Raw genomic sequence first — 15,084 nt, 5'->3', positions numbered from 1 at the left:
AACAATAAACCCAAAACAAAACAAAACAAAAGAGTTGCTGTGGTCACAGTAGCTCCTCACAGCAATAGAAAACTTACTAAAACACTACTCAAACTCCTGCCCCCGTTCTCTACGTTGTCTTGCATTTTATTTTTCCTCTGACAGTGATAAGACCCTGGAAACACTAGATAAATGGCTCTGTTGGGTCTCTTAGTCTTTGATTCTTCTCTACCATGCACTGCCAACAACAGATTTAGAGGGCCTCCTACAGTTTGGAGTTCTCTGAATGGCAGCTTGTGGGTGCCTATTCTACTCTAATGAAAAAGCAGGCTTACTTATGATAGGTGTTCTAGTTTCATTTTGCTGCTGCAACAAAAACACCCTGACAACTCAGAGGAGAAAAGGATTTATTTCAGCTTATAAGTTACAGTTTGTGATTGAGGGAAGTTAGGGCAGGAACTTAAAGCAGAAACCATGGAGGACTGCTGTTGTTAGCTCGCTCCCAGTCCCATCCTTAGTTACCTTTCTTTTGTTTTAGATTTTAATTTTATTTTATATGTATATGTGTTTTGCCCATATGTGTGACTGTACAGTGTGGATGCCTATGTTTGCAGGAATCAGAAGGTGTTAGGTCCTTTAGAACTGGAGTTACGAATGGTTGTGAGCTACTATACTATGTAGGTGGTGGGATTTTTACTTGGGTCCTCTGCAAGAGCAACTGGTCTTTGAAGAGGTAAGGTTAAGATTAAGATTCTTCTAGGAAGGTCCTCAATCTGGTATGACTGATGTTCTAATGAGAAGAGGAAGAGGCTCCAGCATGCACAGGTGTAGAGAAGAGAAGTTGTCAGGATGTGGGGCTTTCAGTGAGGCAGAAAACTCAAGGGCATCCTCTTCTACCAGAACCCGAAGTGCTCTGTCCTTTATTGTCAGTTAAAACTATGGCACAAGCTGCAGATGCTTTAAGGCATTGCTGTCCACCATTTTAATATTTTAAACATGTACTCATTAACCGTGAGCTAAGCACATCCCCAAATGTGTCTATATCTTTCTTTCTTAAATCTTGTCTTTAAAGGAAGCATGCTCAGGAATGGACCCTCCCACCTTGAATATTCACAGTCTCTCTAATAAAATCTCCATAGTTTTTTCCTTTTTTTTTTTTGTTTGCTTTGTAAAACTCCTATTAGCTCCCAGCCTGCTGCAGGAATACATCCCTACTCCTCAAATCTTAGATATGCTTATTTTGACTCTGTACTTGCCAACATGCTAGCCCATTGTGTTGGGTTACATGGAATTAGTGAGAAGATGGCCTACATGACTTCAAATGGAGTCAAAGCTGCAAGCACCTGGGTTTTAGAGTTTGGATTACTGAACTGCAAGAAAACAATCATTCCTGTTGTTTAAAGCCACTTGGTACATGGCATTTTGTTATACAGTGCTAGGAAATTGTGATGCTCGCCCTGGATGGCATGCAAACAAACTGCTTCTTCACTGTAGGAAGAGACACACCCAATTCAGAGCAAGGGCTACCTGCCAAAGGCAAGAAGGGCTATAGCATTCGATTGCCTCTCTTGGTCTCCAGTCTGGAGCTCTGACTTTGCTAGTCAACTGGATTTCCCAGGCACTCACTTCTGACAAGATTTGGTCATTGAGATTGTAACTGGGCAATGTAGCTGGTAAACTTCCCTGTATTTGGCATTTCCTAGACCCGGGTCAACTTTCCATGGATGATGGAAGCTCTGGTAATCTTTAGCTTGTATTACTGACCCTTCAATTGACCACCTTCCTAATTAAGTATGCTCAGGAATCACATATATTGTAAATGTATCATTTCTAAAGACATTTAGGTGTATCTACTCTAGAGTCTCCTGTGCCCACCCCTGGCCTGTGATGCCTGTATCTCATTTCTCCCTTCAAAGATCCATCCTGCTTTGCTCTTTCCTTTGACCTTTGCTACAGTCTTTCTTCTTTTTTGTTTAACCACAGTCTCTAAAATCACAACATTTGAATTATAAGTAAATACTCTTTAAGTTACCTAGAAAACATACAGAAAGGAGATAATAAATTATTTCACATCTCAGGTTGTATTTACATCATGTATTATTAAAAAGGATCATCAAGAATTAAAGGAATTGATGGATGAGCCAGGAGTCATTGAGTCTGACTGTGAGCCAGGTGTGTTCACAAAGTGACACAGATACAAATGGCAGGTTCTTTCCCATCGCATCAAAATTTAATTCTACCCACTGTGGCTCTTACTAACTCTGGTTGCATTTAATATATAACAATTTCAGCATCTGATTTTTAGGATTCACATAGGGAAACTCTTCCCATTCACCCTTATGTGTGCCAAGAAGACAGAATATTGTCAAAGGGGTGGGGGGAGAATAATGATCTGTTCCTAAAAATAACATCCCATCCAAGAAAGAATGACTCAGCACAGGCTTTAGCAAATAGAGATTTGAATAACTCAAAAAAAAAAAAACACTTGAATAAGAATAATACTACTGCAATGATATACTTGATTATCTCCTGTTCACTGTCATCAGACACCAAGGCCCCAGGGGTTCTAGAAGAAATGGTAGACAGTGCTAACTGTAGGGAAAATACTCCCTCTCTTCAAACATCTATGGAAGTAAAACTTGAAAGATATAATTTATTATCTAAAACTCCTAATTTAACTGAAAGAAATATGTCTTATAAAATAAGAATCAAACAAATATGTAATTGCATGTGTTACTACTTATAAAACAGTTAGTACCAGGCAGTTAGTTCTCTGTGCATATATTTACTAATTTTTTTCACTGACTATAAGAAGGACTATTTTCACCCTCATTTTAATGCTGAGGTGACACGGACACAAAGAAGTCAGGCAACTTGGCCAAGGTCACTCAGCTGGAGCTTAGTAGATGGCGACTCAATTCTAGGCAGTGAGATCCAAGTCTGTGTGCATGTAGCCACTGATTCTTTAAAAGCAAATGTTTTGGAGCACCATGGGCCTCATTTCTAGACATCTACAACAGGAAGGGCTTCATACTGCATTAGCCACCCCTTTGCAAGAATAGACTAAGTTCATTTACATGTAACTGTGTTGACTTGAATAAACCTTTCAGCAAACAACAGGAGAGATAGTAAGGTGTGCTTGTTGAGTTCCCTGAGAAACAGACATGAAGAGTTGTGTTTAAGAAGTGCCTTAGGGTGGTTGAGTCTTGCCTATTTCTTTCTCTCAAAATCAAGCCTGGATCCCCAGTTTAGTAGCTTGAAATTAACCCTGTCAGAAGGAGGATTTAGAACCCCAAGACAAAGCACCCTTAAGTTGAGTGTTGCCTTCTCATCCTTCCCCAACACATAAGATTGATTTAGTTCCTTCAAGACATCCATGAGTGACCTCCAGTAAACACGACTTCAACCTGAGCCAGTCTTTGAGCCTGATCCTTTGAGATTAAAAGAGAAAAGAGGTCTTTCTAGTGAGCGATCCAAGACACATTCATTCTTTCACTCGCAGCCTCCTTAGGGTGTGAAGTGTCCTTGGATCCTCATCTGGGGAGAAGCTGAGTTGGGCGGAGGAAGATCCTGAAGCAGGTTTGATAAAAAACACTTTGTAGGTACCCTGCAGGATGCTCTGGAGCAAGTGCAGCCTTAGGACTTCCCAAGTAGAGTGAGATGATCAGGGTTTTATACTCCTGCTCTGATGGCTATTGGCAGAGAAATACTAGTGGAAGGGGCAGCCTTCTATTCATAGCTGTCTGACTGGGAATACTATCCCACTAGGGACTGGCTACTGAAAGCTATCTGTAGACTGCAGCCTCAGCAACTGGATACATGTCCTTCATTAAAGGAGTGTTTCTCTGGCACTTCTCAGTGTCTATTGTAAATATTCAAAAAGTCAATAAAATAGAATGTAAATGAGAAACTTAGCATAACTGCTTTAGATTGCAGACAGGAGAAAAAGGTTTTATATGAGTTGTCAAATGCCCTCCTCCAAGCAAGGACATGGTAGTGGCTGAGCATAACTAAAATGAATGCTGATTAATCCCATGGGAGGCAGGAAGGAACACAAGAGCCTGCAGGAGCAGACTCCATCATGCAAGTGCTCAGGCTGGCTATTGATTTGCCCTGCTAACAATTTAATAAGGATAATTACTTTTTTTAGACTTAATTTTAATCTCAAAAGAAAGAATTAGCCATTGAAGTCACAGTGTTAAGGTACTCTGAGGGAAACTTCATTATTTTTTAAAAAGATAATGCCTGTAAGAACATCATGTTCAACTGTAAAACATCGCTCAAATGTGTTCTACGCATCTAAAACATTTTTACTTTTGAGAGTCACCTATAATATAGGGGACTTCAAAGAAAATTCTGAATTTGAACTCAGTGTTGAGACCATGTCCTAACTGCACAGAGATGGGTCTTGACTCAATTTAATTCATTAAGTATTTATTCATTCTGAGTATATGGTAGACACTGTGCCAGGAACACATCTTGTTTTTAAATAATGGAGTTATAACTACTCTTTGCTATATTACAGAAATTCTGAGTTAAAGAACAATTGGCAAGATTGAAAATGAGTCGTTGCTCTGTTTTCAAATCGAGAAAAAACATATGCACTTTCTAGAGTCTTCAATTTGATACTAATCATTTTTGTTTCTAGAACAGAAGCATTTTGAGGCTAGTTAGGCTGAGTTTGGTCTCTCTCTCTCTCTCTCTCTCTCTCTCTCTCTCTCTCTCTCAATGGACTCAGTGGTCTGGGTAACAATACTTATCCTATATCTCACTGTGAAGATTGTATCCCGTGCATAGAAATGTTAAAGTGAGGACTAAATAAGATCAGAATTCAACAAGGCTTATAGTGAGCCTGTAATCCTGTCTAACCTCCATGTTATTGCTTTATTTTCATAGCTTATAAAGCTCAAATTTTCCCTTTAGAGAAGAACTAGCATCCACAGCTTCCTCTTTCTTAACTCCTGATGCCCCAAGTAGTGTTCTGATTATGCTATATACAGTTGTAGTGATCACAAAGTCTTAAGGGCCAGTTTATGTTTAAACAAACTGGGGCTGTTATAGATATCTGGCACTGGCCAAGATGGCTAAAAATGATGAACTTGGGAGTGATGGAGTATAAATTATCGCAAAGTAGCTGGCATTGGATTGTCTGCAGAATCCAAAATGGTGGTATATAATCAATCTGTTATTTAACTATTGCTGGCAGAATGCCTCTTTAGTGTGCTTTTTGTATAAATATGACCCTGAAATCAGAAGCCAGAGAACCTTTGCCCTCATCAGCCTGCCTATATGTGTTTGTCTATCTGTAGGCCTGTATCTCCAAGAGGCCAATGTGTCTGCTGTGTGTGTGCACCTACCTGTCTGTGACAGTGTGTGTCTGGGTACCTGGTGTTCTATGTGCTGTTTTTCTTCCAGACTGAATAAGCATGTTTTATCTGTCTGTGACTTCTCACAATCCCTTCAACCTCCAGTTTCCAGTGACCGACCCTCCTCTCCTGGCATCATCTCACACTCACTGACTCACAGGGAAATGTAACATCTTTTTAAGTTGTTTTAAAAGAATTTTCTCTTTATGAAGCAAGTCTGAAAACTGCAGACTAATGATTTCACAGAACAGAAAAAGAGGCTCAGTGTAACTGCCTACACATGAGCAGAACAAGGATGACACCATAGACATGCTTTATTTTCATAGCTTATAAAGCTCAAAATTTCCCTCAACCCTACACAAAGAACTGTAAGCAACTAAACTGTGCTGAGAATAGGAGAAATAGTCTTCCTCAGGGAACAGCACACTAATTGGTTGTCTAATACCAATTGATCAGCCATGAAAACATGTACATTACAGTAACATTATTCAGTCTGTATAAGGTGTATTTATATACTACACACACACACACACACACACACACACACACACACTTAACAATTAAATGAGAAAAAAGGAGGCCATGTAATTGAAAGAGAAGGTTTGGAGGAAGGAAAGATTAGAGGGATATGATATTATAATCTCAAAAAATAAAAACATAAACAAAGAACCCAAAAGTAAACAAGCAAAACCTCTCAATCCTCTCCCTGTGTCTTCAAAAAAAAAATGTCTCTCCTTGAAGAACTGGTATCAGCTGATAGCGGATTCCTGTGTGGGGAGGGAGGAGAATCAGGAGCAGATGTTTGCCCACTTCCTATCCATAAACACTTATTAGGGCAGCTTCACCAACAAAGACATACATGCTGTTCACTATTTTCAGCAAATAAAATTTTCTCAACCTCATCACATTTACAATTTTGTCTGGCTAATCAGGTAAATATTATTCTGGAGTTTTACAGTAGACTACTGTGAGTTCTTGGCTCTAAATTTGGTCCTGTATCATTGATTTCTGTAACAAGAACTTGGGTAAAAGATTATATGTAATAAGGAGTTTGGACAAATAGTCAAAAATGATCACAGTGAAAATTTTTTTTGGGAGATTGAACCAGGCCTTTGAGTGTGCTGCGGACCTGTACTCCCATTGAGCTACACCACTCCTTACAGTAAAATTTAGTGGGCATAAATCTTACATTTAATCTTTTTTACATTTCATTCTGTAGTGTATGTTTCTCCCTGTGCCCATGTATGCTAAAGTGGATGTGTGGAGATCCTACTTGTAGGATTCTGATCTCTTCTTTTACCATGTGGGTTCCAGGGATTGAGCTCAGGTGGTCAGTGCCTTTACCAATGGAGCTATCTCACTGACCCAACTCAACTTAAATTCAACAACTTTATGGAGCCTGGTAGAACACTGCCTAGAAGGCTTTGTAATTGATTTCCAGCATGGAAGACCAATGAACAATGGATATTTAAGTAGTAGGTGATACATGGCTTGATGGTCAATTTATGTGTCATTTTGCCTTAGTTATAGTCCCCAGCTATTCAAACACTAATCTAGATGTTATTGTGAAGGTATTTTGTAGATGTACTAAAACCCATAATCAAAAGAATTATCCTAAATAATCTGGCTTGACCTGATTCAACACATTTGAGCATAGGAAGAGAGAGACTAAGGCTTTCCTAATGAAAAACAAAAAATAGGATGGAGAGATAGTTCAATGATTAAGAGTGTGGACTTCTCTTAAACTCTACTCCAATTTAGTTTCCAGGACCCATACTATAACTGTAACTCTAGCTCCAGGATATCCAATGTCCCCAACATCTGTGGACACCTACACTCAGATACATACACATAATTTAAAAAATATTTAAAAGGGGAAGAAAAGCAAAAAAAAAAAAAGCCATCAAAACAATAACCCCCTCCCAAAAAAGAAAAGAAAACAAAAAGAGCCATTGGACTAGGCTAGGGATGTCAGCCCTGAAGCCTGTGGACTGCATGTATCCCAGGATAGCTATGCATGCGACACAACACATTTGTAGATGATGATATCATATTACAATATCAAAAGGTTAAACAGTCTTGCTAGACCATAGCTTTAGTTTATGTCTAAGGGTTTGATCCTGTTTTTTCCTGACAGCCTCCTCTATAGATATTGGGCTTGCCTAGCTAATCCCCATAGTCACATGAAGTAACTTCTTATAATAAATCCTTTGATACATGTCTGTATCTCCTACTGGTATTTTTCCTGGTTGGTGCCTAACAATGTATTGCTTAGTCCTTTCTAATATATGACTTAGTCTTTTCCCATTTCCCTTTCATCCTTTCTCTGTCCATCATTTCCTTTTTCCTCTTCTTCTCTTGATATAGAATTTCTATATTTAGCCCAAGTTGACCTTAAATTCCTTATTTTCCTGCCACAACCTCCCAAAGTCTTGGATGACAAGTGTGGACCACCACAGCTAGCTTGGCTTAAGTGAGAAAAGCTTTCAATTTGCCACAAATATATAAGGTCTTATCCCCGTGCTCCTGTGTCAGAAACAGCAACAGTATATTCTGCAGAATGCATGATATCACAATTAATCAATCCAATTCCACCAACCACAAATTGATACTGACTAGCAGGAGATGTGAGGGGACTAAGATCATTGTGGGATTCATGTAAGTTAAGAATTTTATAAGAAAGGGGTGTATAAAAGAATAGTAAGGGCCTTGTATGACCTGGTGGCTTATCTCATGTACTTAGACAGGAGCTCATGCCATCTTCCAGGAATACCAAAAAAAGATGTGAGACTGGATAGCCTTTGGCATTCCCTTATAAGAGAATGCCACTTTCTCTTGCTGTAGGGACATAGTTCTGTCACAGAGCTTTCTCCACACACCTCTTGCTTGCTTTCTCAATTCCAGTAGATACTACTACTCGAGGTCCTTTGGAACCTTGGGATGATGGTGTTATTCCCACTACTAGTCTGGTGGAGCTATGTGGCTGCACTGCCTCTAGTTTAAACCCATAGAAAAAGGCCTGTTTTAAACTTCTTTCAAATGACTCCATTGGAAGGTACCATTTGTTTCTTGCCAAAGCAAGTGTAGTAATTATTTTCAGGTTCTCTCTAGACCTATCTCCTAGCTAAGCAGCAAACTAGCCTTTTGTAGGTAAATATGGGGTGGAATACTTTTGGCATACTAAGATTTTGAAATTTTAAATATTGTTGTTTAAGCAGGACACACAGAAGGAGCTGAGTGAGTCTGGGTCAATAAGAAACCTCCGGTCTCTAAATGGACAGCTCCCTCTAAAATCTCACTATTTTCAGTTTCTGCAACTTGCTATTATTAGCACTGATTGCATCTCTGTATTTACTTCTAGTAGAAGGACACATTTCTCATTTCTGTAAATCTTGAAGAAGGGTTAGTGTGGCTTATAAAACGGGCTTCTCATGTGCACTTGGCAGTACTTTGAACAGGCACCAGTGAGGAATGTATGTACACACCCTGGAGGTCCAGAGGACAATACATTTCTTTGAAGTCAAGTTAAGCCATTCAAAATGTGAATTTTTAAGTCTACTGCATACACAGTGGCTGTTTTTGGTAGAGTAAAAGTATTTTTCATTATTTTTTCTCCTTTAAAACTTTCAAGTGAAATTGGCGCTTAGAAAAATTGCAATACGTTTCACAAATAGTTTTGCATCTCCCCAAAGTTATCTGAAAAGCATGTAATGAAAAAATTTTGGAGTGTTTGAGTGCATAGCACAGGTTGGCCTCAAACTTGCAACTCTCCTGCTAAGCCCTGGGGCTAGATTATAGGCACGTGTCTCTGTACCCAGCAAATGTTCTTGCCGTTGTCAGCTGTCTTTCATGAGAAGCATAATGCTTAGTGGCTAAGAACTAGAGAACTCCATGACTCAACCATTTAGGTTCAAATTCACTTTCTCTACACAACAGCTTTTCGATGTTCAGTTGTGATGGCTAAAATCCAGTGTTTACTTGGCAGAATCTAGAATCAACTAGCCTCTGGGCATGCCCAAGAGAGATTATCTAGACTTGGTTAGTTGAGCAGGGAACAGCCAGCCTGGACATGGGCAGTCCTATTTCTTGGGCTTGGGTCCTGGGCTCCATAAAAGGAAGTAGCCAGCTGAGCATATGCATCATTGTACTCTGCTTCCTGAGTGTGGATGCAGCCCCACTAGCTGCCTCAAGTTCCTGCTGCCTTAATTTCCCTACCACGATGGACTGTTCCCTTGAACTGTTAGCTGAAACAGACTCCTTTCTTAAATTGGGTTTGCCATGGTATTTTACCACACAACTAAGATATCCCTTGTATGCTTACGAACAGTCACAGGGGGCGGGGCGGGTGTTGGGGATGGGGAGATGACTCGATAAACAAAGCTCATGCTGTGCAAGTATGAGGACAGAAGTTTGGATCCCCAGAACCCATGTGACTACGGCATAGGTGGAGCAGCAGCCCATCTATAAATACAGTGCACTGAAGACAGAGTCAGGAGATCCACCAGGGCAAGCTGGCTAGCCAGACTAGTCATAGAGCTGTGTGTACACCATGTATGTACATCACATGTACACATATTTAAGAAAAAAAATCCAGGAGTAATTGTACCTTTGTCTGTGCCAGTTTTATTGTTATTATAACTATAGACTTTGACAGAACAGTATATAAACTGATGGAATGCAATTACAAAAATAATATATAAACGGAAAGTGATTTAAATGCTATGGGAAAATTTGACAATGGAGTGTCACTAAAAACTGCCCATTTAATTATAACGAGGCAGCTTAAGAGAATCAGAGGCCAGGGCACTGCAGATACCTGGAAGAATTCTGAATAAGATTATAGTGGTGGTAAATATTGTCTCCTCGACAGGACTGAGAGTAACACTGGAGAGTCTGCTTTCAGCTTCTGACTGGCTACTTTATGTTCCTTGTTTGTGAGTTTATCTACACTTTTGCGACCTCCTCTGCCACCTTTCTCCACATCACAACCCTGTTTCTTCAGCCGTTGTTCTAGTTAAGGTCACTATTGCTGTAATGAAACACCATGACCGTTGCAAGCTGGGGAGGAAAGGGTTTATTTGGCTTATGATTCCATATCACAATTCATCATCAAAGGAAGTCAGGAAGGAACTCAAACACGTCAGGAATCTGCAGGCAGGAGCTGATGCAAAGGCTGTGGAGAGGTGCTGCTTACTACCTTGCTACCAATGGCTGGCTCAGTGTGCTAATACCAGCCAAGGAATGACACCACCTACAATAGGCTGGGCCCTCCCTGATCAATCACTAATTAATAAAATGCCTTACAGGCGTGCCAACAGCCTGATTTTATGGAGACATTTTCTTGAGTTTCCTCCCTCTCAGATTAGCTTGTGTCAAATTGACATAAAACTATCTGGCACAGCCTTTGAATGCAGACTGAAGACCAAAGGTTCTCTACTAATCCTCCAAATCATCAGTACTATTGAGACTGCTGATGCATCTACCCTCAAGGATTGAGTAGCCACAAGTTCCCAATCTCTCCAGGGTGAAGACAGCCACTGTTGGACACCCATAACAATGGTGTGAGCAAATTTAATAAATCCACTTTTAATATGTATTCCTTCTATTAGTTCTGTTCCCATAGATTTTGTCTAATACAGTTGCTCAGCAGTTCACTATTGTACAAGAAAGCTCCTGATGGGAGAGCCCATGTGTGGTAGGATGAATATGGTTTATATTAGGAAGGCCAATTTAGGCTAAGTGAAAGACAGAGCATATTTCTCCACAAAAAAAAACAACAACAAAAACTGACAGAAAAATATTACAGTGTGTACAACTTACATTTTAAATAAACTTAGACATTTGCATATCTTATAGTATCACTAAAACTGATACCTTAACTTCATCCTCAATGCTAGCTCTCAAGCATCTATTTAAATAGCATGCTAATAAAGTAGAAATTCATATACATCTATTACAAAAGAAATGCACTGGGCTTAAGTAAAACATTGGAAATTTTTAAACTTCATGCTTGAGTGTCAACATGAAAGTGTGTGTGTGTGTGTGTGTGTGTGTGTGTGTGTGTGTGTTGGCATTTTGGGAAGATACTGATTCCAGAGGGAGCAAAAGAGGCATGATAGAGGGGACTGTGGGATGACTGTGATCAAAATTCCCCCCATACACATTCTTTGACATTGTCAAAGAATAAATATTTAGAAATGATGGAGCAGCACTTAAATTCTCTGTGGAGATCACATTTTTCTAGAACCTCCTTTTGTATTAAGAAATCTAACTATAAAGCACACGTGTGTCTATTATGGAGACATAGATTACCAGCATAACACAAAAGGGGTATTTCCTGTAGCATAAGAAGGTTTCTCTTAGCAGAGTAGGTGACAAGGACTTGTATAATTTTGGAGATCTTCTCCCATGAGATAAAATTATCAACCTTGCTTGTTATCATTATTCTGATTTCTGAGTTAAGATCCTGGAGCGGAAACTGACAGACTATAACACTGCTGTGCATATATAAATATTTATAATCATAGCCTGTGTTTTCTCAGAAGCAGCCCTAAGATGTGATCTTTGGTTAGTCATTTCAGAATGACACATGGGAGAATGCTCTACTTACAATAGTTTTGATTTCTCTTCAGGAGATCCTTATTTTGAATTCCTTTCATTTTTAATTTATGTTGATTCTTCTTTTTTTCTAAGGGATTTTCTCTTTTATTGGTTATTTTACTTGATTTTTCTTGTCCCAGTAGATGCGATAAAAACTGCTTGACTTTGCTCACTGATACCTACAAAGAAAAGGATTTGGGTTCACTTCACTCCTGTGTGACTTTTTAAATGGAACAAAAAGTTTGAATTTTCCCCATTACTGAAACAAATACAAGTTTAGTGCAATTACTCAATTCTTGCTCTTTTTTAACATCAAAATGACATGTGACATGCTGCATTTAAAGAATCCATGTTGTATGAGATAAACCCTTTCAAATCTATTTTATTACCTGAACCATGGAGTCAAACACTAAAAGTTAAATGTTATAAATAAAATAGAAGGAGAATGTATCCAATCTACTCTTCCCCTGGTTACGTTGTCATGGTGATATCAATTATGTGAGCTAGAAAAAAGGGAGATGATTCTGCTTCACATGTTACAACAAACATGGAATGAAATGTTACAACTTTTAAAAATGTAAAAAGAAATCCTTCTCCAGTGTTTTTTCCCAGAAATTATCTAATTAACCTACTTGAACTAAGGCTACAATTTTTTCTGTGTATGTATGTGCAGCTTATTTAGAATTATATAAAATAATAAAGGTTCAAAAAAAGAATTTGAAAGGTTTATAAGGAAAATTACATACATACTTTTTCATACTTTTTCAGGATAAATTATATGAGAATCTTTCAATTAGTACTTCTGTAAAAGGTCAAGATTTTGATTTTTTTTTTCCTTCTGTTACCAAAAAAGTTTACATTCCTACTTTCTGAAATGCTTAATCCTAGGGTAAGCTGTCAGGTCAAATAAATAAATAAATAAATGAATGAATGAATGAATGAATGAATGAATAAATAAATAAATAAAAAATAAAAGCTTTTTAAAAAGACAGCTTTGCTGGGTTGGGGATGTGGCCGCAGTGGTAGAGTGCTTGCCTTGCATGGTCAGAGCCCTAGGTTTGAGCCCTAGATCCACATTTAATGAGGCATAATGATGAATGCCTTTAAACCCACTAGGAGAATATGAAGTCCAAGGTCATTTCCCTTTACATAGTGAGTTTGAGGCCAGGCTAGGCTATGTGAGACCTTGTCCCCAAACAAAACCAAAACGTCAGCTGAGTTGACATGCGATCAAATTACCATAACTTAACCATTTAACATGTTTAATTAATTTTTTAAAATATTCAAAGACATGTAAAATAATCAGTTTTAGAACTTTTATCGCCTCAAGGGGGAAACCACAAATTCTTCAGCTGTCACCATCTAATTTTCAAATCTGCCCTATTATTAACCCTAACTACTAGTCCACTTTCTGTCCCTATAATCTCCCTATATTGACTCTGCATATGGACATTATCACATAGTGAGATTTTCTTTCTTTCTTCTGTAACTATTTCCTCATGATTCTTTTCAAAGTTAATCTTCTATGTAGTTTATATCAGCATTTCATTCCTTTGTATGGTTCAATAATAAATCACATACGGGCATATTAAATTCCCTATTGCTGTGATAAAATACTCCCGACTTAAGGAAGTAATTTAAGGAAGAAAGGATTGGAAAGGCTTATTTTGGTGTATAGTTGCAGGGTGTAGTTCACCATGGCAAGAAAGTCATGGTGGCAGGGCACTGGGAAGATGACTGGTTCCTAGTCCAGACAGCTGCATCCCTAGTCAGGAAGCAAACTTTGAAGGTAATTTTGAAACCCACAAAGGATATCTACCTATCTGTCTGTCTGTCTATCATCAGCTATTTATCTGTCTGTCTATATCTACTGTAAAGACAGCAAAGGTTGATTCTCCTTTAAGAAGCCCATACCCATCAGTAGCTCCAGGTTGCATCTTTCCCCCTTGATGTCATTCTGTTAACTCCTATGCATAAATCTATGTTTAAAAATTTCCTAATAAATTGCAACTCTGCTTCATTCTGGCTCATCCTGAAATTCCTTTCCATGGTGAGTTAAGGAACTGGCTTTACCCAAGTGGAACTCTCCAAATAGGTCTTCAGGATGTTGCATGGGACTGTGAGCCTTGCCTGAAAAACTGCCACTGACAGACAATATACCATGGTACTAAAAGAATGGCCTTTAAATATCATTGCAAAAATAGTTGGTGTCAGGCAGTGGTGGCTCACTCCTTTAATCCCAGAACTGGCAGGGGGTGGGGGTCAAGGAAGCTGGATCTCTGACTGATTTTGAGGTCAGCCTGCTCTACAGAACTATAGCTATACAGAAAAAAACCCTGTCTTGAATGACCTTTGGTGACCTTGAGTAGCATTTGTTAATGTCTGTGATGGCCTGATGTCTCCACCTGCTTTCTCTTCAGTGCTTTCTGAGTGGCTTCCTCTCTTCTTTCCTCAAAGCAAGTAGAACTTGGAACAAGTATTAGAAAGCCTTTCTATGATTCTCAAAGACATCAAAAGTTGGAGATACAACTGTGAATAAAGTCTCTACCTTCAAATGCAAATCAAAACAACTTTGAGATACCATCTTGCTCCTGCCAGAATGGCTAAAATTAGAAACACCAATGACAACTTTAGCTGGAGAGGATGTGGGGAAAGGGAAACACTCCTCCACTGCTGGTGGGAGTGAAAACTCATACAGCCATTTTGGAGATCAGTATGGTGGTTCCTCAGGAAAATGGGAATTAGTTTACCACAGGACCTGGCAATCCCCCTCTTAGGCATATACCCAAATGATCCACATCCATGCAACAAAGACATCTGTTCAACTATGTTCATAGAAGCATTATTTGTAATAGCAAGAACCTGGAAGCAACCTAGATGCCCCCAAAATGAAGAATGGATAAAGAAGATGTGGCACATCTACACAATGGAATACTACTCTGCAGAAAAAAATAATGGAATCTTGAAATTCGCAGGCAAGTGGATGGCACTTAAAGAAACGATCCTGATTGAGGTTACCCAGTCACAAAAAGAGGAACATGGTATATACTCACTCATATATGGATGTCAGACTGAGAGCAAAGGATCACCAGCCTATAATTCACACTGCCAGAGGAACTAGGATACAAGGTGTATTCTA

At 38.9% G+C, this 15,084-nt stretch overlaps 1 protein-coding gene across 1 annotated transcript in view; it reads right to left on the bottom strand.

The window, feature by feature from the left end:
* The window catches only part of Sel1l2 (SEL1L2 adaptor subunit of ERAD E3 ligase), a 116,836-nt gene that overhangs the window by 54,486 nt on the left and 47,266 nt on the right, over nt 1–15,084 (bottom strand). Inside the window, exon 3 of the mRNA XM_051183278.1 lies at nt 11,956–12,124. Coding sequence (XP_051039235.1) covers nt 11,956–12,124 — 169 coding nt within the window. The remainder of the gene's footprint in view (nt 1–11,955; nt 12,125–15,084) is intronic.

This window comes from Phodopus roborovskii, unplaced genomic scaffold, assembly GCF_943737965.1.
Source record: "Phodopus roborovskii unplaced genomic scaffold, PHOROB, whole genome shotgun sequence".
NCBI lineage: Eukaryota > Metazoa > Chordata > Mammalia > Rodentia > Cricetidae > Phodopus > Phodopus roborovskii.
This window is presented reverse-complemented; position numbering and strand designations above follow the sequence as displayed.